The sequence below is a fragment of the Lepisosteus platostomus genome, chromosome 4 (genome assembly GCF_059453375.1).
Source record: "Lepisosteus platostomus isolate fLepPlt1 chromosome 4, fLepPlt1.hap1, whole genome shotgun sequence".
Lineage (NCBI taxonomy): Eukaryota > Metazoa > Chordata > Actinopteri > Semionotiformes > Lepisosteidae > Lepisosteus > Lepisosteus platostomus.
In genome coordinates this window covers 23,421,695-23,445,447 of record NC_142614.1, presented here as the reverse complement: position 1 = coordinate 23,445,447, position 23,753 = coordinate 23,421,695, and the positions used below count along the sequence as shown (strand labels likewise).

The 23,753-nt window shown below is 35.7% G+C and overlaps 1 protein-coding gene across 1 annotated transcript; it reads right to left on the bottom strand.

The window, feature by feature from the left end:
• Window positions 1–723: 723 nt before the first annotated feature.
• mccc2 (methylcrotonyl-CoA carboxylase subunit 2) lies at window positions 724–22,055 on the bottom strand. The gene is made up of 17 exons (XM_088629085.1): window positions 21,821–22,055; window positions 20,617–20,683; window positions 19,626–19,710; window positions 18,356–18,457; window positions 17,293–17,420; window positions 16,375–16,487; window positions 15,925–16,038; window positions 13,525–13,589; window positions 12,021–12,120; window positions 11,387–11,482; window positions 10,552–10,624; window positions 9,859–9,935; window positions 5,436–5,502; window positions 4,956–5,112; window positions 3,844–3,958; window positions 3,326–3,411; window positions 724–1,049 (listed from the first exon to the last, which is right to left on the bottom strand). The coding sequence occupies exons 1-17, from the start codon at window positions 21,959–21,961 to the stop codon at window positions 932–934; spliced, it is 1,704 nt and encodes a 567-aa protein (XP_088485211.1). The 5' UTR covers window positions 21,962–22,055; the 3' UTR covers window positions 724–931.
• Between the last annotated feature and the right edge of the window lie 1,698 nt (window positions 22,056–23,753).

Below are 23,753 nucleotides of genomic sequence, written 5' to 3'. Positions count from 1 at the left end.
AAAGGTTTATTCCATGCTGAAAAGAGAAGAAAGTAAACAAAGTTTGGCTGTGGAGCCTTCTTTGCGATTAAACCTTTGCATTTTCCTTTGCAGCCTACGCATGCTGATGCAACTACTTGAACTACTTGAAGAGTTTATTTATGTCTTTTGACTAACCATGTCCTGAAAGTTTACACGCATAATCCTACAATACATCCGCTAAAGCTTAATTGATTTCCAATAACAACTTTATCAAAAAAGTTTAAATGTCTGGATAATTTAAAATGTACGTCACAATATCTTGATTCATCTTAACCTGCTAATATCACCCATTGTATAACTATCTTGCCCTTTAATTTTAAAACTCTCGAAGATCTCATCTTATAACCGGGTGACTCAGTTACTGTGTACAATATGTACAAGATGTAATGGCGTCATGCTCTATTAAAGTCTTCCTTGTACTGTAACTGCTCTGGTGTACACAGTCACCTTCACAGCATAAGGTTTTAGCCTAATCTCTAAAAAAGCACTTCTCTCATAAGTGCCCACATGAAGTTCCTTTACTGTATCAGTTAAAGAATATTGGCTAAAATACTTGGTTTGCGTAATGGACTTGAACACACAAGAAGAGAAAACACTGGAAATGGATTCACCATCCAATTACATGTCACTGTATTTGTTTATTTAAATCTGAAATGACAAAGTCTACAAATAATTTTGTAATTAGAAGAATAACAAAATAAAGATGGTTTAAACATTTTATTATGGGTCAGTCAAAAACGAACTCTTGCTGATTTTTCCCGATCAAAACCACGTCAAGTTTTCTTGGAACAAAACGATTCGAAACAGCACACTGGGCTAAGCATACAATTATTTACTGAAACACTGAAGTGAACCCTTTGTTAATTGGATGCAGCTTAATTTCCTGCAGTCAATAGACTGTGCCGCCTGATCACATTCGGAAGACTCCGAAGGTCGTCCTCTCTGTGGGAGCATTGAAGGCGGCGCTGAGACTCAGACCCAGCACCAGTCTGGTATCAGCGGGATCAATGATTCCATCATCCCACAGCCTGGAAGAAAGATAAAAAATCACACAGGAGCATTAACCCCAAGCAGAAAAGGCAAATGAGTCTGAACTGTTGTGTTCAAAAGCGGCCTGTACCGAAGGCACCTATGTAAGCATACAATTTGTGACTTTAAGTTTACAACACAAAAAAAGAATACAGAAATCTGTGACCATTAATTGGTTCTTCACCAATTAAGTGTATTAAATATTATTTTTTAACCAATACATTTTTGGTCAGTAACAGTTCCACAAAGTTTACTGATTAACACACTTATCTGAGCAAGTGGCAACTCAAATGTTCTAATGAATTATGTTTACTTAAATACAGGGTGCCAGTGCTTCGATCTTACCAACTGTATAATGCACTGTATAAGTACTGTATAGATAGATTACAGAAGATTAAACATTGCAGTAGGTCGCTTTTGTTGTGGGGCATTGAAATGTCTCATATAAATTGATGTCATGACAGTTGCGAACAACATGACAATTTTCAGTAAACATGTCTGGTGCTTTTAAATGTCATAAAATACAAAAGCGCTTCAAGTACTCCATAGTACAATGGATAAATAACCTGCAACTGGATAAACTGGTGACATAAAAGCTTAAACAAATGAGCAGCGATCCATACTTAGCGAACACTAAAAGTACAGATAAGAAAGCTCAAGCCAGTTTTATCTGGAATGTGATTAGGATATCACTTAAATATTTTCAAGTAAATATAGAATACACTATATCTCCTATATTATTATATAGGTAAGCCTTTATAAAAGGGACCCTTATAAAAGGGAGAATAATCTAATAAATTCTAAAAGTGCTCCCTCAAGAGAAGTGCAAGTACAGCTTCCAAATGGGAGTTCTGAATTACATTTATTAAAAAAAAGATTTTGTCTAGCAGTGCATTTTAAACGGATCATGAATTGTATTAAAACAACTGTTTAACACCGTGACATTTCTGCTTTTCAGTTACTACTATATTTAGCTGGAATGTTACTCACAGCGGTATGCCAACCCAATTAATTTGAAGTGAAATGGACTTCCATTTCTTTAGGTGGTGAACATGATTAATTTGGAATTGGTAAAAAGCACTAATGGTCCTTGTTAAACCTTCCTTGTCAAATCCAAATTAGATCTAATTAAATTTTTAATTTTAATTAATTTCCCTAGTTACATTTTAATTTGATATAAATATAGCATTTTAATAACAGCCAAATAGCCTTCAAATTTAATTAATTCTATTTAGGATACCTATAATAGTTAAAAATATTTTTTTGTGTTTGTTTTATGTAAAACCTGAAAAAGGTCCATTGTTAAAGAGCCCTCATCTGTTGCAATAACACAGTTCCCAAAACCAGAATTTTCCCCAGTAGAGCCTTATAGAGCTTAAAGAAGAAAAAAGTCACACTCACAGTGATTTTGCTTAACATAATTTACCCAAAATATCACATTCTATTACAGGACATCACTGACTTCTGTAAGGGCATGGATAGGTCAGCATTCTAGACTGCTTTTGTCTGCCTATTAAAATTGGTCAATTGCACATGTAGTCATAGAAATAACAAAATTGTTTTATAGTATCTCTGTTGTCTTTCAAATTTCTAAAAAAATAGTAAAAAACATTCAGTGAAATGTAACAGTGATCTGAGAATATAAAAAATGAATGACATTATTTGCTGAGAAAAATTATTTACCTCTGCATTTCTACAATTCTTCAAAAATCACATACAGCAGTTATGTGTCCATTTGGTACAGAACTATGCTTTATTCAGGGGTGAAGAAAAATTGTCTTGTACATTTTTATTGTACTGTATAAATATATTTTGAATGCCCAGCTTCTGAATGAATGCATATGGATATATGCAAAAACAGAGTGTAGGCTGAGCACTACAATTCTGAGAAATCAACACTGGGCAATGTCACTAGTTGGTCTTGACCAGGATTCAACAACATGTGGCATACAGCAGGCTAATTACCACTGGGGTTCAGTAGGCTTGAGTCTTTCAGTGTGTCCTCAGCACACTTTTATCCCTGTAATCATACTGAGCTGACAAAGGAATAGAAGCATTCATGACAACAAAAGTTCAAACAACTATTTCTAAAAACAGTGCATTAAAGTCACCAGGTGTACTTACAATAGCATGGAAACTATTTTGTAGATGTAGTCTAAGGCGATGTTCATACACAGCACATGCACTATAGACTGTCACCACTGGGTGGTTACCTGCAGTTGACTCCTTGTAAATCTGAATATGTAATTCTGATGGAAGAAAAATGGAACATTACCTGGCACTGGAATAGTATGGACTGCCTTCTTCTTCAAACCGTCTGATTATGGGTTCTTTCAAAGCGGCTTCTTCTTCTGCAGAAAACTGGGAAACAGGGTAGATCAAGCCAAGCTATTGTCTCCTCTAGCAAAGTTTTCCACATTAATTGCTACTTTAAAGATGTAAGATCTACACACTACCAATTTCATGCTTTATGAGATTTGATTTGGTGTGGTATGAGACAGTAGAATTAGCTCTAGTAGTTACTAGTGTTTGATAATGGCATGCACATAATTAATATTATATTAACAGTGTTGCTACAGTGTGTTAAAATATTTTAATAATTAGGCACTTCTGGCAAAAATAAGACACTGATAAAAACATTTATTAAAGTGTATTTGCTCTAATGAACATACTCCAGTCTTTTTCTAAGCAATTTCACTGCTGTATTCTTTTTCCATGTTAAATGTAACCCAAGTTATGTAAATGGGGTCACATTAAGCAGCAGTTCTATTTCACCGGTAAATGTGCTCATACCTGCTTTCCCTCTCTGGCTTTCTGGTCCTTTGTGATTGTTGCTAAAACAGTGGCTGCCTGTTCGCCACCCATCACAGATATACGTGCGTTAGGCCACATGTACAGGAATCTTGGACTGCCAAAGAAAAAAAACATTCAAAGAATATAACCACACAGTGGCAGAAAAATCAAAACCAAAATTATTCCTGTATTTATCTCCAAAAAATGAAAAACAGCTTTAGACTTGGCTCCAGATTAACCCTACTGCACCACCTACAAATACTAAATAAAATGTGTAATTTCCCAACTGTGCTTTCTCCTGAACAGACAGACTGAAGAGGACTGCAGGATGGAGTAGTGGTCAGAACTGTGGAAGATTGTGTCCAAGCTAACGTACTGCTGCTGGATTCTGAAAAAAGGCACACCACTCACAATGTCTCTAGTGAAATGCCCTGTTACTGTATATAAATATAATCTCCAGGCCATCACTATAAAGTAAAAAGGGGGAAAAACAACAAACACAGAACTATAATCAGAGGCTAATTCCATGCCAAAAATGAAAAAGGAAAAACAAATATGGATCTGAAATGTCTTTTTTATTTTGACCTTTCAGCATGGAATTAACCTTTGCGTGGTCCTTTGAGCTCACATGCTGATGCAGCATGTCACTCAAACATTAACAGAAAATAAAGGTATTGGATGTTGATATAGCCATTGGCTGTTACGATTTTGAAAATGGACTTTTGTCTGTGACCCTTATACAATATAAGCTCTAAAGGAAGAACTACTGCACAAAGAATAACACTACACACTGAACTGGACATTTTGGAATATCCACTGAAACCCAATAAACTAAGAATTCATTTACAGAGGACATTCATTTCAGTGAAAACGTTTGATGACGTATAGCTAATACGTACAACGTCATTCCCTTAGTGACAAAAAATTCAAATTCTGCAAGAACCACAGGCTGCAGACTCACATTTTTTTTAATTCTGCCTGGCTCAGTCTAGATTACTACAAGGTTATGGATTAAAATACACAAAAAAATATTGAAATGGTGCTAATTCAACAACAAAGAACCCATAAAACCTTCACAGTATTACATGTAAAGGTTTTGACCCAGTGCTCACCTGTAGGCCCTGCCACACATGCCATAGTTTCCTGCTCCGTAAGAACCTCCTATAATGACTGTGATTTTGGGGACATTGGCACAGGCCACTGCTGTTACCATCTTGGCACCATCCTTTGCAATTCCTCCGGCTTCATACTCTCTCCCAACCATGAACCCTGAAAAAGATGAACAAATCCCGGAGCACTGCTCAAGTTCAGCAGCTACAGCACACTATCTTGTCTTAGAATTACATTTTCACGACAGTATCAAACGAAAGATAAACCAACAAGGTAATTTAGAGATTTAATTGTTTAAAAATGTCAGATTACTCAAAATACATACTGTTCAATATTACAGGTCTCAACGAATGGAGTTTCTGGATAGTGACGTGGACAAGGTCAAACGTGCATACCACTCCAATGACAAATATCCCATTTGGGATCAGTAATAGACAGCTGGGATCTCATCTCTAAATTGTGATATATGCTATTTAACATACCTGTGATATTCTGTAGAAAAATAAGCGGAATATTCCTTTGGCAGCACAACTCAATGAAATGTGTTCCCTGTGACGAAAACAAAACTTGTTAATTAACTCTGTGTGACTAAACTACCTGGTGGTAGATCCAGGGATAACCCAAGAAGTCCAGAGTAAAACATAGGCCAGACAAAAGAACAGTTCAAAAAGCGTCAGTTTACGTAAACTGCTCTTGTGCTAGAAAAAGAAAATATTTATCCATTCCACAAAATAAAGCTCAGTCTCTCCCAGGAGTTACCTACCAGTACTTCCAAAACAACAGGCCTATGAACACCCTGGCTGTGTATCAGCACACAGACAAGGATCAGGACTAGACTAACTGCTACAGCATGAGTGCCAGGTTCAATGTCCTAAGCTCCACCTTGACCCAGCTCCTCTTGATGGACACAAAAGCCTCCATTTAAACCAGAGGAGAGTCAAGGTCAGTCGAGTCTGAAACCTGACACAAAATGGTGGAACAACAACAGCAGCCCTTCATCATGGTCTTTACATAAACTTTTTTAACTCCACAAGAAAACCTTGCAGTGAGAGGGAAATGACTAGCTGGTAAACGTTTCAGACTTTTAGATTCTCAAACCACTAACAAGTTTTGCAGTCTACTTCAGTGGGAATGAAATGTGTAAAGGCACACATTTCTTCTTTGTGATAAACTAAAACATCTTCATCTAAATTAATCACTGGGGGGTTTCAATAATGAATGGTGTCCAATGAAGTTTTCTTTTTACAATGCAATAGACAGGGTTTACCGGTATTGATATAAATTATTGATATCATCTAATTTTAAAATGACAATCTCTGGAAAAACTAAGTAATAATAATAATAATAATAATAATAATAATAATAATAATAATAATAATAATTGCTTACACTTATATAGCGCTTTTCTGGACACGCCACTCAAAGTTCTTTACAGGTAATGGGGACTCTCCTACACCACCACCAATGTGCAGCCCCACCTGGATGATGCGACAGCAGCCATAGTGCACCAGAACACTCACCACACATCAGCTATCAGTGGGGAGGAGAGCAGAGTAATGAAGCCAATTCATAGGTGGGGATTATTAGGAGGCCATGATTGGTAAAGGCCATGATTGAGAAATTTGGCCAGGATGCCGGGGTTACACCCCTACTCTTATCGAGAAACGCCCTGGGATTTTAAATGACCACAGTGTCCTCAGTTCTACATAGTAAAAAAAAAGTAGATTTCCATTTTACAAATCTGGCAGAATACACAAAGGAAATGAAAACAGTAAGTAACTTATCTGTAAAATCATTAAACAATTAATATAATTGAGTTTTACATGGTTTCTATCTACATTTGAAAGTTAATAAGACAATGTTTTTTGTAATACTATTTAATTTATATATACCTCACTATCCATTTGTAAATACAACTATACAAATTACTTTAAGCTTTGAAAGGTTTATAATCAAATGTTTTTCAGTAAGTGATATTTGATGCAGTTGCACAAATTTTATTAACTTAGTGTCTTTGAAACTAGATGCCTATGTAGCCATTCTATATTTTGTTATCTTTGTTAAGTTTTTGAAAATGGAAGTTTGTCTGTGACTCTTATAAAAGCCCTCAAGGATGACCCACACTACAAAGCAAATCAAGTCTGCCTTGTTTGATAATTAATCAACTTGAATCAGGCATAAGTCAACTTCAATCCTCACCAACAAGAAACTGTGCTTGTGGATGAAGAGAAGGACATCTGTAATAACTCTTATAAGCTGAAAAATGCTTATGAGAGAAAATGAATACTGCATGCCAAATGTTATGCTATTTTTCTTTCCTTTCTGTACAATCTTTAGAAGCAGGGATTTAAAGGTTTTGCCTAGACTATCCTTCTTTTTACTAAATAATAATAAAATAATAATAATAATAATAATAGCTTACACTTATATAGCGCTTTTCTGGACACTCCACTCAAAGCACTTTACAGGTAGTGGGGACTCCCCTCCACCACCACCAATGTGCAGCATCCACCTGGATGATGCGACGGCAGCCATAGTGCGCCAGAACGCTCCCCACACATCAGCTAGCAGTGGGGAGGAGAGGAGAGTAATGAAGCCAATTCATAGATGGGGATTATTAGGAGGCCATGATTGGTGAGGGACAATGGGAAATTTGGCCAGGACACCGGGGTTACACCCCTACTCTTTTCGAGAACTGCCCTGGGATTTTTAATGACCAAAGAGAGTCAGGACCTCAGTTTTACAGTACGTCTCATCCAAAGGACAGCGCCTGCAAATGATTAAATCTAATTAAAAACATTACTTATTTGATATGTATTTCAATACAAATTTTAACATTAAATGATATGCTTACACAAAATATACAGAACACTTTGTCACACTAAAGAAAAAAGCTAATTTTGTCCAAAGGTAATTTCACAGAAAACCTCAAATTAAATAAAAAAAACTATAAATGGAGACATAATAGAACATAATACATTCCACTCAGTTCTCTTATTAATTACAATCCATAGTGTTAAAAAATCCCTGGGGTCCTTCACTTACTGCACAAGAAATTGAGAAGATGCTTAGGCGAGCTAGAACAAAATTAAACCAGTGTCATCAAACGACGCTTTCAATATAGTCCTCTAGCTCTAGGGCAGAACAAATTCCCTCTTTTAATCAACACTTGTTTTGGCCTTTAAAGACTTAATTTGATCGAGAGGAGCAGTGTTGTTTTTGATATATGAATCATTAAGGTATTTTGTTGATACAAGAGGGCTGGTTTTGTTTTGGAAAGGAAAATGCAAACACAAATCCACAATTCACTACCCGATTCATTTACCATACAAGCAGAAATGTAAGTAAAAGTCTCACAGGATCTATTTTTTAACATATGTAGTACATTGTTAGTCCTTAATGTTTTGAGTTTCTTCACTAGGAAAAAAAGCTTATTTTTATTTTCATTCAATAAAGGGTTAGGTTTTCAGATCATCCTAGTAAAGGCACATCCATGACAAACATCAGAAATCTAAACAGAAATAAAAAAAACAACATAAAAAGTCCTTCCTGAACCAGTTAAAAATATGCGCAAATGTATTTCAGTACACACTTGTGAAAACAATCTTTGGCATATCTTTGTTTTCTCATGTCTCAGCACTGAAATCTCACTTTATCTGAAACAGAACATCATAAGGAAGGCCTGTTCAGCTCACCTAGTAGCTTTTGATCTGATGATCTCAGTACTGATTTAGAACAGTATTACACATTCTGTCTATAGTTACACTGTTATAAAAAAAGGTTATGTACTATTTTTTTTATTTGATAAGACATTGTTATGCTTAATAACAATGCACTGAAGGAGGTCAGACTCCCCTGAAGCTATTAAAACATTTATTTCAGGAAGGGTTTCAGACAATGCTGAAGGAAAAACATTAGACTGTTATAAGATAATGATGTTACTTAAGCATTATCAAAATAAATCTTTATGATTTAAGAGAAGAGTTTTATTTGTATGGGAGTTTATTTTCCTGAAAACCTCTGTAATTACACTTAATCCTCTTCCCGGAAGGAATGTTTGTAGCACAGCATTTTTATCTGAAAACTCATGGCATCCTTATAAAGAATGTGTTCCTGAAAACAGAAATGTCAATGCACAGTAGTGACCAAATAAATAACATTTCAGGATAATTTTGGAAATGACAATATCGATAGTTACATGCATTGTATAAAACATTGGAAAACATTCTTGTATTCTTGTAAGAATATGAAATGCATTAACCTTTTATTTTTCTTGATGTAGAACAACAATAATAGTCTTAAACATCAGGAGTTCTCATAGGGTACACTGTGTATTTCAAGACACCTGCAGTCACCTCTGACTAATCTCTGTGTGAAATTCTGTTAACTACAGCCTTTAGAGTAATGTGTCAGTCAGGTAATCAAGCAGTATGTCTGTGAACACTTTTACTTTCACATCCATCATTTTTCTTCATAATCTGCCATGAATAAAATCTATCTATTCAATCAGAAAAAAACTCATATTTTGTGTGATTGAATAAATACATTATATTTCAAGCATACATTTTAATGAAACAAAAAGATCCTACTGTGCCTCTGCTAGGGCCATTCTGTGGCCATATGAATCAGTAGTAGAAAGTGTACCAGCCAATGGATTTTCCAGCCTTTGCTTTCAAGGCAGCATTATGTTTTTTAAAAAAATGATCTTGGAGTTGAGGAGCTTTTAAGAAGGTACCAAGATAAAGCAAATTGGAATCCAATTTTGTTATATGGAGAATGGAAGACAAGCATCCCCTGAAGTAAAGGGAATCCTGACATTGATAAGCAGGCATAAAAAAAAGATCCTGAACATATATATTACAATTTTAAAACTGATCTTAAAATACAAACGGTCAAGATACTTACTTTCTTTGCTGACTCTGAAAACAGGACTCCATTGTTCCCAATGATCCCCACAGGATATCCAAAGATTCTGGAGAAACCTGTTTCCACCGATAAAGACAAAAGTTTATTCTTATTTTGATTAAAAAATACATTTTTCAATGAAGCCTGCAACAATTATTATCATGAAAATACCCTGGTTACTGGATATGTTCTTTAAAATAATTAAGCAATCACAAATGTGTTGTACAGTTGCTTACGTTTTCTATATTCAAAACACCTTCTTGTTTTCCCATTAAAACCACTGCAATCTCTAGAATCATTAAAGTGTTTAAAGCTATCTCTTAAATTACATCACAAAGATATACACTTTCCTACATGGCATGAATAAATTGTATGATTTATTGCCAGTTTAATATGATTTTAAATTATCTTGAATTAACTGAAAAAGTAAAAAACACAGCTGATACACAATTTTGTATAATTTTTTGTATAAACTTTTTTATATTTTTGTATAACCTTATTAGCTCTAGTCTTTCCACTGAAAACTATGGGAAGTCTCTAAATCTTTACATTTCATATAGTGAAGGTTGCCCACTTGTTTTATAAAAATCAGTACAACGGTTTACTTGAACTAAACTGCATCATGGTCCTAAATAACAAATAAATAAATTACCCGTTCATACGGTTCATCCAGAGATTATTAATCTGCCGTACCTGTGACCAGTGTGTCTCCGTAAAAGGCTTTGAATTCGTCAAATTTACTTCCATCAACTATTCGTGCAATAACCTGAAATAAAGCCAAATATTTTTGCTTCAAGCTGACAAAAAATGAAAAAAAAACCCCAGAGTAAATGAAGAAATAACCACCTTCAAAAACCTACGAATTTAAGATTTAATCTGATGATATTCACCAATAAGAAGAATGAAAAGGCAGTAAATATTTATAAAGAAATAAAACATAAAACAGAGAAAATATGGTGTTATAATCCTTTTTCATGTTACTACACACAATCCCATCAACAAATATCATTTTAACGGTACCATTTCCTATGAAGAAAAATCAATCTTTCTGCATTACTGCACAGATCATTATTTGTAAGTATTTTTCCTTACTAAAGGAAATCCGGTGGACCGATTTGAATCTATTAGAAATGACTGGCATGTTCCTGATTGGAAAAATCACCAAAGTGCATTGTTAGCTGTGCTTGTTTTGTTGAGAGTTTCTATGGCTTCAAAACAACACCGATAGATACAAAGCCCAGCACAGGGGCTGAACTGGGATCTTCCAGTACGAACAGGGCCATGGTATCAGAGGAGACGAGCAGGACAATAAACCCTGAGCCATGAGAATACTCAACTTTAGGGATTCTCCTGATGTACATATAAAATGGGCTTGTAAAACCACATTTTATGCAACGTGGAGTTAAAATGACACAAAATATTAGCCGGCTTTCTTGGGGGGAGGGAAGAAATGATTGGAAACATGTGAGATGACAGGATATCACCACAGAAATAAACACTAGAGCCATCAAAGAACAGCTGTAAATACCTCTCTAATGTCAAAGGTCCTTTTCAGGTTGTCGCCAACGATGCCGTATAATTCGTCGGAAGAATACAGGGGGTCCTCTGGAGGCTCCACTGTCACCTGTAATATGGAGGTGTCATGACTGTGAAGGCATGTGTAGCACTAGAGCAGGCAGGCCTTGCAGACACTTTGGATTTGCTTCCCAGAAATAGGATCAGTGATCCATATTAGGAAAGCCAGCTGTTAGATGCTGTCATACATAAACTTCAGCTAATTGAAGAGACATTGCAGAAGAATTTGGACAATGTAATTGAAAACTAGACTGTATGCAGTATACAGTAAATCGTTTAAATTCTGACCTAAAGGAAAAAGTACATCAAGTACAATCGGGTAGGAATATTTTTTTTCATTATACTGTAGTGCAATAAAATTTAATTGTCTCTATTCTGAATGTAATATATTCATAACAAAGCTATCTGGCTGATAAAGCTATCTATAACATGTGTAACACGAGCAGTTTGATAGCCTCTTCAGGGCCCAAGCACATTTCAAAAAGAATATAGATTACAACCAAACTTGAGTTTGAAAATATACAGCATATGATCCTAAAATGAAGGTAACACACTTTCACTTAAATCCTGTAACACACGTCACTTACTTCAATTTTTTTCCGATAATTCAAACTTCTTACAGCCTTTCGAGCCAAGTGAAGTGCATGGTTGTCATCCAAGGCATAGTGGTCTGTAACGCCAGACTTTCTGTGGTGGAACAACAAACAAGCAGCAGGAACTTTCAAAACAGATTAAGAAATCATTCCTCCATGATAATGGTTCTTAAAATATTGACAAACTACTAATGGGAAAGCTAAATGAAATCCTAAAATTAAGCAAAGTAAAAGCAAAGTAAAACTAGAGTAAGAAAGAATCAGTAGAAGCATAACTTTTTTAAAAAATCACTTATACTGTAAATAAATGATATGTGACAAACATTCTAAATGTTTTTAGGCTGAAAACTGTACACATTTTTAAAATAGATTAAACACTTTTTGACCAGTTTTGGGAAATCAAATCTTGGAATGGAATTTGTTGTCTGTATGTACAGACCAAAACACCTGGAAACAATTTGTTGTCTGTATGTACTATGTATAAATGCACAGTGGGTGAAGAGTTTTTAATGCATTGCAAAATACAGTGTGAGCCCTTAAAATATAAATTTTTTTACTATAAATTTTATGTATATATCTAAATCAATATGCATCTGTCAATTTAGGACCAAAACATACTCCCTCTTTTTGCAAGAACCACTTAAGGACAAGTCCATACAATATTATAAAGTAGCCTCATGAGGCACTGCTCAATAATAAAGGTGCAATCATTCACTCTTAACTTACACAACAAGCACATATTGTTAATTAATTAACCAAGAAGCAATTAATCTACTGTTATTGGCATTCCGATCTGGATGTTGGCAGATCCCATAAAAGTTAATCAAGATGGTCAAGACATAAACACATGTTAATGTAAGGATTTTTCATAAGAAATCAGTTGAGAGGCTGTAAAGTCTATTTACATGTATAACAAATTATTACATTATTAAAATCTAGGAATTAATAAAGCATTTATACCAAATGAAATATGAGTTTTGTTACAAATGCTTTTTTTTTGCAATACGTTTTTAGAACTTGGAATTTCCCTTTATTTATTTTCCATTTCACAGAGAAAAGGATATTCATAAACCTGAGGTACGGTACTGTACATACAAACTGACTATCAGTGACAAACATTTTATAGGCACTATTCGAAAGTGCAGAAGTTGTAATGGGATCTTGTTTCTGTAGACTAGAACAAAGGCCTTTCAAAATGTGCCATGAAATCAGATTAATTTAATCAGTAACATGCACATTAAAAGTCACCAGGAAAAAATCCAGTTAAAAAGATATTGACTCCTCAGATAAAACATGCCACTGCACACATTCATTTAATGACAAAGGACATCTTCAAAGGACATCTTCAATAAGGCACATAAAAAAAAAAATCAAGCTGAGCATCAAACAGGATAATAAATGAATTTCTTTCTTTTAGATGTTTGGCAAAAAAGAAAGTAGAAATGTGCCTTAAATCGAGCAAGACTTTTTAAAAAACTGTAAAATAAATATGTTTAACCTGCAGTGGAGGTCTGCACCACCTAAATCTTCAGCTGACACTTCTTCACCAGTTGCAGCTTTCACCTGCAGCACAAAAAAAGAGCTTTAATCTTGGACAAAGACACAGTAGACATTATATAATGCTGATAGAGCATTGAGAAAAACCACAGTATCACCCTTACAGGTTGGATGAAGGAGCTGTGGATACATAATGTTACTGAACACAAGAGGAAGGGCAAATTTTCCAAAAAGTAAAACAAACACTGATCTGCTTTGTCCCTTTACTGAAGACAATGCACAGTACAAACTTAATTAATAGGTGGAGACAGAAATTGGAAGATACAGAAAACCAAGAAAATTAGTGTTTGGAAATGGAGAGCTTAACTTCAGCTGCACAGTTCAACAGACTGACGTCCACCTTTATCCATAATTAATTCTCTGTAAAGAGCAATAAGTGGTATTCTGAAAATTGAACATACTGTATGTATATGTATTTCCACACATTTTGTTACAGACATAAATATATACAGGAACAAGTAAAGGACTTGAATTATGTACCTCTGGCATATATGGTAGTCACGCTGCCCCAGACTATGTGAACAATATCATGCGACCAAACCTCATTTGATTGTTAGCACAACTGGTGGACACAATTAATTTTCCAACACTTACTCCCCACAGTACCTGTGTTGCTTCATATACACATTTTTCAACTGTTAGAATAGCCGTTACAGCCCCCTTATGTGAACCCAAAGCATCGCCTGTGAGACCAGTTGGGCTATTCTTCCCAACCTCAGACCTTTGCAGAGTGGATATAGGCCTTGTAGCCTATAATAACACAGCCATCAAATTCACATTCTGAAACAATGCCTTGCTGACTTCAGATGTGTGTCAAGAGTATTTAAAATGATACTTTTGCTTGCTTGTTAGTACTCACATCCCAGAGTTGTTAACACAGCAATTCTACCTCTGACATTCTATGAAGCAGGAAAGCAAAAGCATTTGTTTTAAAAAAATAATTCGTTGAAAGGGGTGAAAAGGTCAGAAGAAAAGCCTCTAAAACCTTTTAAGAGTGTAAGATTAAAATTTACTGGAATGTAAAAAGCCCAATCATTAATAATTAAAACATGATCCTTGTTTAAACAACATTTCCATTCTGTCTTGCTCTTCTGATTTGTAAAAATAAGCTTACTAATCTAACATTCCAACTGAAATCGTGTAGAATTGATTGGTTAGGTAGCTCTGGCATAATAAAAAAAGGATTAAAAAAGAACAGCAATGGAACATTAACTGTAGTTTGTGTGCTGTAAAAATATTGAAAATGGACAAGCCTCCATACAGAAAAATGTTAGAAACTTTAAAAATGACTTGTCAACACATTCACTGTATGTTTTCAGTATTTTACATTACTACTTACAAAAATGTGTCTAACAAACAACTCTGAAGGCTTCTTAGAGACTGAACACTAAAATGTGCAGTATGCATTCATGGTCTTCCACTTATTTCACAACCCACAGCTTACAAAAGACAAAGTAGGCTTTTCCTAATTAGGATGAGAGGTCTGTGTAACATGGAGTACAGGGCAATCAATATTCACAAACTAATGTGGTTTTTGCTACTTGTATCGATCTGTCTTGCAATTAAGGAAAGAAATGCCTCCATGTTTACTGATCAGTCTAGTCTATCAGATCCCATCATTTTTAAATAACTTTCCTTCTACTTTTCTGAGAACTTTTTAATAACTTTTTTTTATAAGAATCACAAAGGCATATACTGTATAAATAGACACTTAATTTAGTTTGACTTGCAATACCCTAAACCCAGACTACAAGTTAGAAGACAAGGACAGTGTGGTCAAATGATCCTTTATAGTATGGTTTGGAATGATTGGAGTGATTCAGTTTTCTGTTAATGCCGAATTTTTACATCCAAGACAAATTTTTAAATTTGTTTTGCTGCTAGGGCCCTGGGTTCAATGCCAGTCCTGGAGTAATATCTCTGCGAAGTTTGAATGTTCTCGCTGTGTTCATATGAGTTTTCCTCTGGGTGCTACAGTTTTCTTCCTTCAAGGTCACAAACATACTAGTACTGTAGGTTAATTGGCATCTGAGAAAACTGGCCCTAGTGTGAGTGTGCACATGTCTGTTTGTGACCATGTGGTGGCCTGGTGTCCTGTCCAGGGTGTACCCTGCCTCCTGCAACCATGAACTGGAAGAAGTGAATAGAAAATGGATGGATAGATACCAGCTCCCAGACTGTGATTCCCAAAACAGTACTCATAATTTACCAAGTGTCACTGTATCTGAGTAGGTTTCAGTCAGCCAGGGTATCGTTGACTTGCTGCGAAACAATTCCAAGTTAGATCAACAGAAATTAAAGAAAGTATAGTAATTGAAACCAAAAGCTTGCTTAAACTTACCAGTGGAGGACCTCCCAGAAATATCGTGCCTTGCTTCCTTACTATAATGCTTTCATCAGCCATGGCAGGAACATATGCTCCCCCTGCTGTACAGGATCCCATAACGACAGCTATCTGGAAGCAGGAAAGTGGCAATTGGAAGATTCCTGCTCTGTATTGATTAGGGCAGACAATAAAAGTAACAGTGGGAGCAGAATGGGATAGTACATAAGTATACTATGTGATTCATTTCTATGACCTTCAGTTAAATCATTATGACCAGTATCACACATATATATATATATGACCATATATGTTTTGTGTTCACACTGCCTACTGTACCATAAACTGGTTTTACACCCTGTCAGAAATCAGAATACAGATTTACTAGAAAACTCTCAAAAAATCCCGTGGACATAAAATGGAACTTGCACAACCTATATTTTCACTCTGGCCTCAATACATTTTTACCTGTGCGATTCCTTTAGAGGACAGGCGTGCCTGGTTGTAGAAGATGCGTCCGAAGTGATCCCGATCTGGGAATACATCAGCCTGTCTTGGTAAGTTTGCTCCTCCAGAGTCCACTGGGAACCAGAAAAAAAAGGTGACAATCTTTTGACATTATAGAAAAAGGACAAACATTCTTTGCACAGAAAGTAAACAGTAGAATTTTTATTAGTTGCTAAAGAATGAGCGTTAATGGATTTTAATTAGGACAACTTAAAATATCCACCACTGAATTTCAGATGAGGTAACACAGGAGCAGGCTACAACACTACTTTAAAAGCGCTTTTTACTGTATAGGGCTGTATTCCAGTAGTATCTTCCAGTCAGAACATATAAAACACCAAAAAACTAATCTTGATTGTTGCACTTTAATTATTACAACCCAGTATAAAAAGAATATGCAGTAAATGCTGCTGTTGTGAAATTCAACAACACATTACATCAAAAAAATGTAAAAACAGTCCTTTAACTGTCTTATCGATATATACTTAGATGTAATTGTGTACAACATGTAGACAGTGTCTAGTCTCCTGCACACAAAAAATCTTTAAAATTTACTCATATATATATTATACTATGCTGAAAAGAAAAGAAACACAACGTTTTGCCTGTGGAGGAACAAGTAAACGTTTATTCCATGTTGAAAAGAGAAGAAAAGAAACACAATGTTTCGGCTTTGGAGCTTCGGGTTTCAGACTTCTTTCTTCTTCTTTCAGTTTGTAATAAATCTTTACCTGTTCTTTGGCATCCTACACATGCTGATGCAGTTACCTACTTAAACTTTTATATTATACTATCATTCCTAACTTCATAAAGATCATTATTGTGTCACAGTCAGTGATACGCTGAACACCCTATGGAGAGTCTCAAAGTGACACTTACCTAAATATATACAGGGCAGATGATTCTGCTGGGCTATCTCCTGTGCCCGGAGGTGCTTCTTGACAGTAACTGGGTAGTATGTGCCACCCTTAACCGTTGCATCATTTGCAACTATGATACACTCCACCCTAAAAAAATAAACTTGTTTTATTATATGTAATATTACTTTATCCTTGCAGATGCCTATTTTGAATTTTTTAGTAATCAAAATGGCGGAGACTCACACTAAATGACTAACATATTTGGTTTAACTTTGATTATAATACTACATTATTACAGCTGCCCCTCTTAAGTCTTTACGTACATTTCAAATTATGGACAGGCTGCAAATATTTACACACATTAATCATCTCATTAAAACACCAACTAGTACAAGATTAAGGAGAGAAGAACAGTCTATAATCAAGCACAATTATAAAGTTAGATTAATAGGTAGATTTGGTTAACCAATCAATACATCAATTTTTATTAGTGCACCTTTTAATGGTTAGCATTATCTTAAAGAGGTCTAAAAAGCCATGGTAAAGAAAAGGCTGAAATAAACATAAATTAAAATAGGGCTATGTAGTGAATTCTCAAGTATTATTGGTATCTCAAAACTCAAACTAAAAAAGCTCAATGATTCAGGAAATTCTCTCACAATGGATCACAACAATTACACTAGACAGTTCACGCTTTTCACTTAAGTATCAGTAATAAATTGTGGCAGACCTATGCACAACATCAGAGCTCTGTTCGAAAAGCTCCTAAATTGGTACATTGTCATACTTTTTTCCATCATAAAACAAACCAAAAGCGTGTAAGCTCACATTAGGAAAGGAAATGGAGTTGGATTAATCATGTTTTAATTAAAACGTGTCTGCATTGCCACAGTTTTCGCACTAGCAAAATGTAACCAAGATCTGAGAAGAAAGGATGTTATGTTACGTATAGATACATCAGAACAGCAGCTAAATGGAAAAAATATGGATTACTTTAAGCTTCGCTTATACAGATCTCCCATATAGAAAACTCCACCTGCGAGGATTTGTCTTTAAATGTAAAAGTCTAAAATTGTACGCACCCTGACACTCGGCCAATGCCTGTAATGATGCCACCAGCTGGAACTTCCTCCTTACCATACAACTGGTATCCTGCAAACTGGGAAAGTTCCAGAAAAGGAGAGCTGGAAGAAAATGTTTTCCTTTCTACACAATCCGTTTATACATTAGGCACATCAATTAACGCAAAAAGCACTTTAAAGACATTTGCATCCAGCACATACAGTACATGCAAATATTTATCTACATTATAAATACATACACTTGACTGCAAGAATACAAATTAAACCCTCCAATGTCAGGCAGTATATAGTACATGTATGAATCACAAAGCTTATTCTATTATTTTTTGGTAACTTTGGTTATTCCATTATCTTTATTGTAGCAACTAAAGACCAGTGTTGCTTTAACGCAGGCTCATCAGTCCAGTGCAATATTGTTTTGAATTGTCAAAACACGGGGACACTGTAGTGATGCGTCTCTGCTGAAGCACAACCAGGCAATAGTTCCTGCATGTGTCGACTACTTTTTCATCTAAGAGGCTATCAAAAAACACAATGTAGCCAGATTTCTTTCTGTTTACTTTTGGATTTTTGGTTTTAGAATTAATTATAACACCTGCTACTGTCTAAGGGTGTGTTCTGTGATGTAGCAGGGGAGAAACCATTACTATAGTCAGTCCATCTTATGGAGAGGAGCTCCTACTGCTAGTCGGGAAAAGGAACAAAAAATCAACAACCGCATCAAAACAAAATCATTATTATTAGAGTTGTTATATAATCAACAATTCTTTGTGGTTCTCTTTTGCAAGTTCATACAATCCCAGGCTCCCACAATGTATGATTTACCAATTGCCAAGTCCAAAACTAGCTCTTTCGCTGAACAAGCACAGTGGCTGTCAAGGGCCATTTCCTACTGAGGTCGCTGGCCCTGCAATTTATAAGGACAGGTCCTGTCTAACTACAAAATTATTCCCCAACACTGTAGGGAATACACTCACACGAAAGTAGTCTTTTAAAAAAAATGTATGACAACAAGACAGGGCAGGAGCAAGCTCCCTTAACATAAAGCCATTCTGCATTGACCAATTCTGTATCTGAATACATGTCATACATGTAAACAGAAAAGTCCTGTTCCCTTATTCAGGTATTGGAACGTGCCACCAAAGTTAGAAAACATCAGTGCTGATAATGGCACGAGAAAGCTGCAAGTGGTTGAGAAGGAATGGGTAGCTGGGCGCAATGAAGACCCATTTTTCCTCTTGCTCTAAAAGCAGCAGTGACTGATGCTCACCCGGGGTCGAGCAGCCTGTCAATGCGCTCCCTGGGCAGCAGCTTCCCTCTGGACGTGTGCAGTGTTCTTGCCTTTTCTCCACCACCTTTATCAAAGGAAAGAACGGCTGACAAATGTAGGGCTAGAGGCCGTGTTAAACGAAGCCCTTGAAATCAGCAATGGGATGTGGGATCATTAAGAATATGGAAACATCTATTAACTGGACATATCTGTGCCTTCCTGATACTTTTAACTCTTGCACTGTTGTCTCTTACACTCATTCGGGAATTTGTGATTTGCTCACAGCCTCCATCACTGTTGTACTGCGCATCTTACTTTGAATTGTTGTGATCACCAATTATTTTAAAAAGATATCATCAACTTGGACCAAACCAGTTTAATTTGGTGATGTAGCAAAAACATGTAATACTTTGCTCTGTTCCATTGTGTTATTGCTTGATCAAAGAACTTAGTTAACAAGAGTCTTAGTTAGCAAGACATATTTTTTCTAAATCAACGTTGAGTATCCCCTAGACAATATGCCCCCTCCGGTCCAAGAATCAAACTTATTATACTTGGCCATACAGAGATGTGTCTGTGAACATGGATCAGCTCCATAGCTAGATATAAACTACAGTATTGCCTCAAGAATAAATACTGAAAAGGTAAGGGAACAAATTTCTGAACTTCTATAAAGGCTGTAGACTTTAGGAGATAAAGTATTTCTTTCAGTATGTGGAGGGAATATTTTTCTCTCTTCTGGTATTTAAGGATTACACATATTATTAGTAATTCTAATAAAGGATTATAACACTTTCCACTGTCAATACAATTCAAATGTTCACTGTGACACAGTGGGCTAGAACCCAGAGATCACTTTAACGAACCTTCACGTACAGATCTGGCTTAGCCTCAAATTTCAGGACTCCTTTTTTCTTCCACTTTAATTCTGAGAGACAACCCCACCAAAAGGGGTAAAATGAAAAACCTAAGATACAACAAGAGATCTCACCAAATTTGATTTTTTCTGCTCGCTCCTTCAGTTCCATGACAAGGGCCTGCATTCGTTCATAATTCTCCTAGAAAGGTGCAGAAAGTTGTCACCCATCACAGTAACTTAAAAGCAAAATGGACCGTCCAGCCGCAAGACTGTACAGTACTCTCCCTGTCAATTAATTAACACCGGCAAAGATAACTGTAACAAAATGATTGTGGGACTTATCTGAAGGGGCTTAATTCTTGACCTGTCTGAAACAAAAACAGTTATTTACTTACAACTGCTAATGATACACGACTAAATATGGTAACAACTACAGAACCTGGAAAGGAGATTTTCTTGATATTTCTTGATTCTAGCAGTAAATACAATGATATTGAGTAAGCCTTCTTTTGAATAAAGTAAAAAGAAAAAAAAAGTTTGGGACAGTCACACATGGAAACGGAAGTGTAAATCTATAATTTATATTTAATATAAACTGTTTATTAATTATCCTTAGACACACATGAAAGGTTTCACCTGTACCATGACATATATATGTGATTAATTAAACTAAGAAGTCCCTCATACATTTCTACTCTATTGTCCTAAATAGGTTCAATCAAATACCATCAAACTTATTTTAAAATAAAAATATCTGATTTTACATGATATACAGTAGGTGCTGTGTATGTATGAAGTATACTTGGTAAACTAATCATGTGCATTGGAATACAAATAATTTTGAGAACCATTTTAAGCAGGACACTAGCATTAAAACAGAATACTGCAAAGAAACCCTACTTTGCTGGCCACATAAACTACATCAGGGATTTTTTTTTTTACATCAGGTAAAATATAACCTTGACAGTCCGTACGTATTTCGTCACTTCCTAGTAATTCTGTTCTTTACGTGTGCAGTGCAATTGATTTAGAAAAACACAAGAAATCTATAATTTAAATTCACCATTGATGAAAGACATGTTAAATGTTATTTGAAGTGTACGTACAAATAACCTTGTGAAAGTTGCGCACAACTGCGCATCAAACACAATCACGTTGATGCAAGAAGTTACTCGTATTCCCTTTAACAGCGAGGTTAGACTGTTAAACTCCAAAGACTACAATTTTAAAATGTTATCACACTATAACCATACGAGAAAAAAGAAAGATCGTGGTTGCAATTCTCTTCATCGGTTAAGCTTCTGCACTAGAGACCGAGGCTCCGTTCCTGGCCTACCTGAAAGAGTGGCGAGTTTGTATCGGGCTGAGAACCGAGTGTTGCCACTTTATCCCCATGGTAAAGCCTTGTGAAAGCTGCTGTCACCCTCCCCGTACATCTGAGAAGACACAGCGATGGTCGGAGTGTTTGTAACATCATTATAATTTTGCTCGAATACGTGTACCCTCATACAACCATGTATGCTTATCAAGCGTTAGTTTTGCAAGGAGCCCAAAATCGGCGCTGAAAGCGTTAATCCGGCTCTTCCGAAATCCACTCCCACCACAGCTGCAGCAAATAGGATTTTACCAGGAGAAACTGGCCACTTTGACAGTCGTAACAGGCTATTAGAATTCGTGCACCAACCTAATAATACAATAATGGAATTTCTAGATCTCATTTTATTTTGAGAGTTTAAGTTTTGCACTCTTTCCTACAATCCTCATATCATGCTATTAGCCATGATACTCTTGAAACAATTCGACAATGACTAATGCCAAGTACAGTATGTACTGGCTACGTAGTTTCATTTGGAGATTTCATCATTTTTTGGCTCTTTGAAAAGATTTGCATCTTATCATTTTTAAAAAATAAAATGTTTTTATGACATGTCATGTGGCTCATTTTAAGTATTGAAAAGTAGCATCTAGCTAAATTGAGTTATTTGCGTTTAGATTGTTGTGCTTTACAAAATAATCTCTATACTGTAGAAGGAACTGTAGCCTGTTGCATTGTACAACATTTATGCTTCACAACATCTACTGTACTAATACATGAAATGTTGCATTACGTAATAAGTTATTACTTTTTTGGATATTTTATGATGTAATTATATGGGTTTTAACTGAAGTTGTATATGATTATGCATAATTTGTAGTCAAATATAATAACGCGTGAAAACGTGTTTTACACGAGAACAAATCTTAGCGACCTTCTTTAGCTCTACAAGGAGCGTTCCTGACACACCGGTAATAAAAGTCTGTTATTAACTTTGTGGGTAATGTAAGAAGCATATGGTGAGAAGCATATGGGAAAAAATGTACGGATGTATGTAAAGTCAATGTGTCATTGAACAGGTAACAAGCTAAATGGAGCTGCACCATGATAAGGATACTCCATAAGAACGTTTCCATATTATTAACGACAAAGGAAAACAAGTCACATTTGTATAAAACCTTTATTAACATATTTTACAGGATAAACAACTTTTTTTCCCCAATACTCTCTATTTTTTCTCAAAAAAGTTTTGCTTTTATCAATATTACAATTCCAAGAACCAGTTTCTCCATCATCAAATTATCCACAACTATTTGTTATTGAAACTGCTGAGACAAAAGATGAATCATTTCCACTGTGAATTGGTGTTAAAGATTCAAAAGCAGTTTATTAGCTTCATTAAAGTGTCTACATTTTTAAATGTAAACTTTTATTGTTTCTGGACATGCACCTCTTTCAATAAACTGGGTTATACAATGAAAAACAACCGATATGTTGACTGCAAAAAAGTGCTTTGTTTTTTGTATCTGCATTATTCCAGTAATATAGGTTTTAACACAAGGCCATTCTACAGTAATAATAATAGTAATAATAATAATAATAATTGCTTACACTTATACAGCGCTTTTCTGGACACTCCACTCAAAGCGCTTTACAGGTAATGGGGACTCCCCTCCACCACCACCAATGTGCAGCATCCACCTGGATGATGCAACGGCAGCCATAGTGGCCAGAACGCTCACCACACATCAGGATCAAGGGGGAGGAGAGCAGAGTAATGAAGCCAATTCATAGATGGGGATTATTAGGAGGCCATGATTGGTAAGGGCCAATGTGAAATTTGGCCAGGACGCCGGGGTTACACCCCTACTCTTTTCGAGAAACGCCCTGGGATTTTTCATGACCGCAGAGAGTCAGGACCTCGGTTTTACATCTCATCCGAAGGACGGCGCCT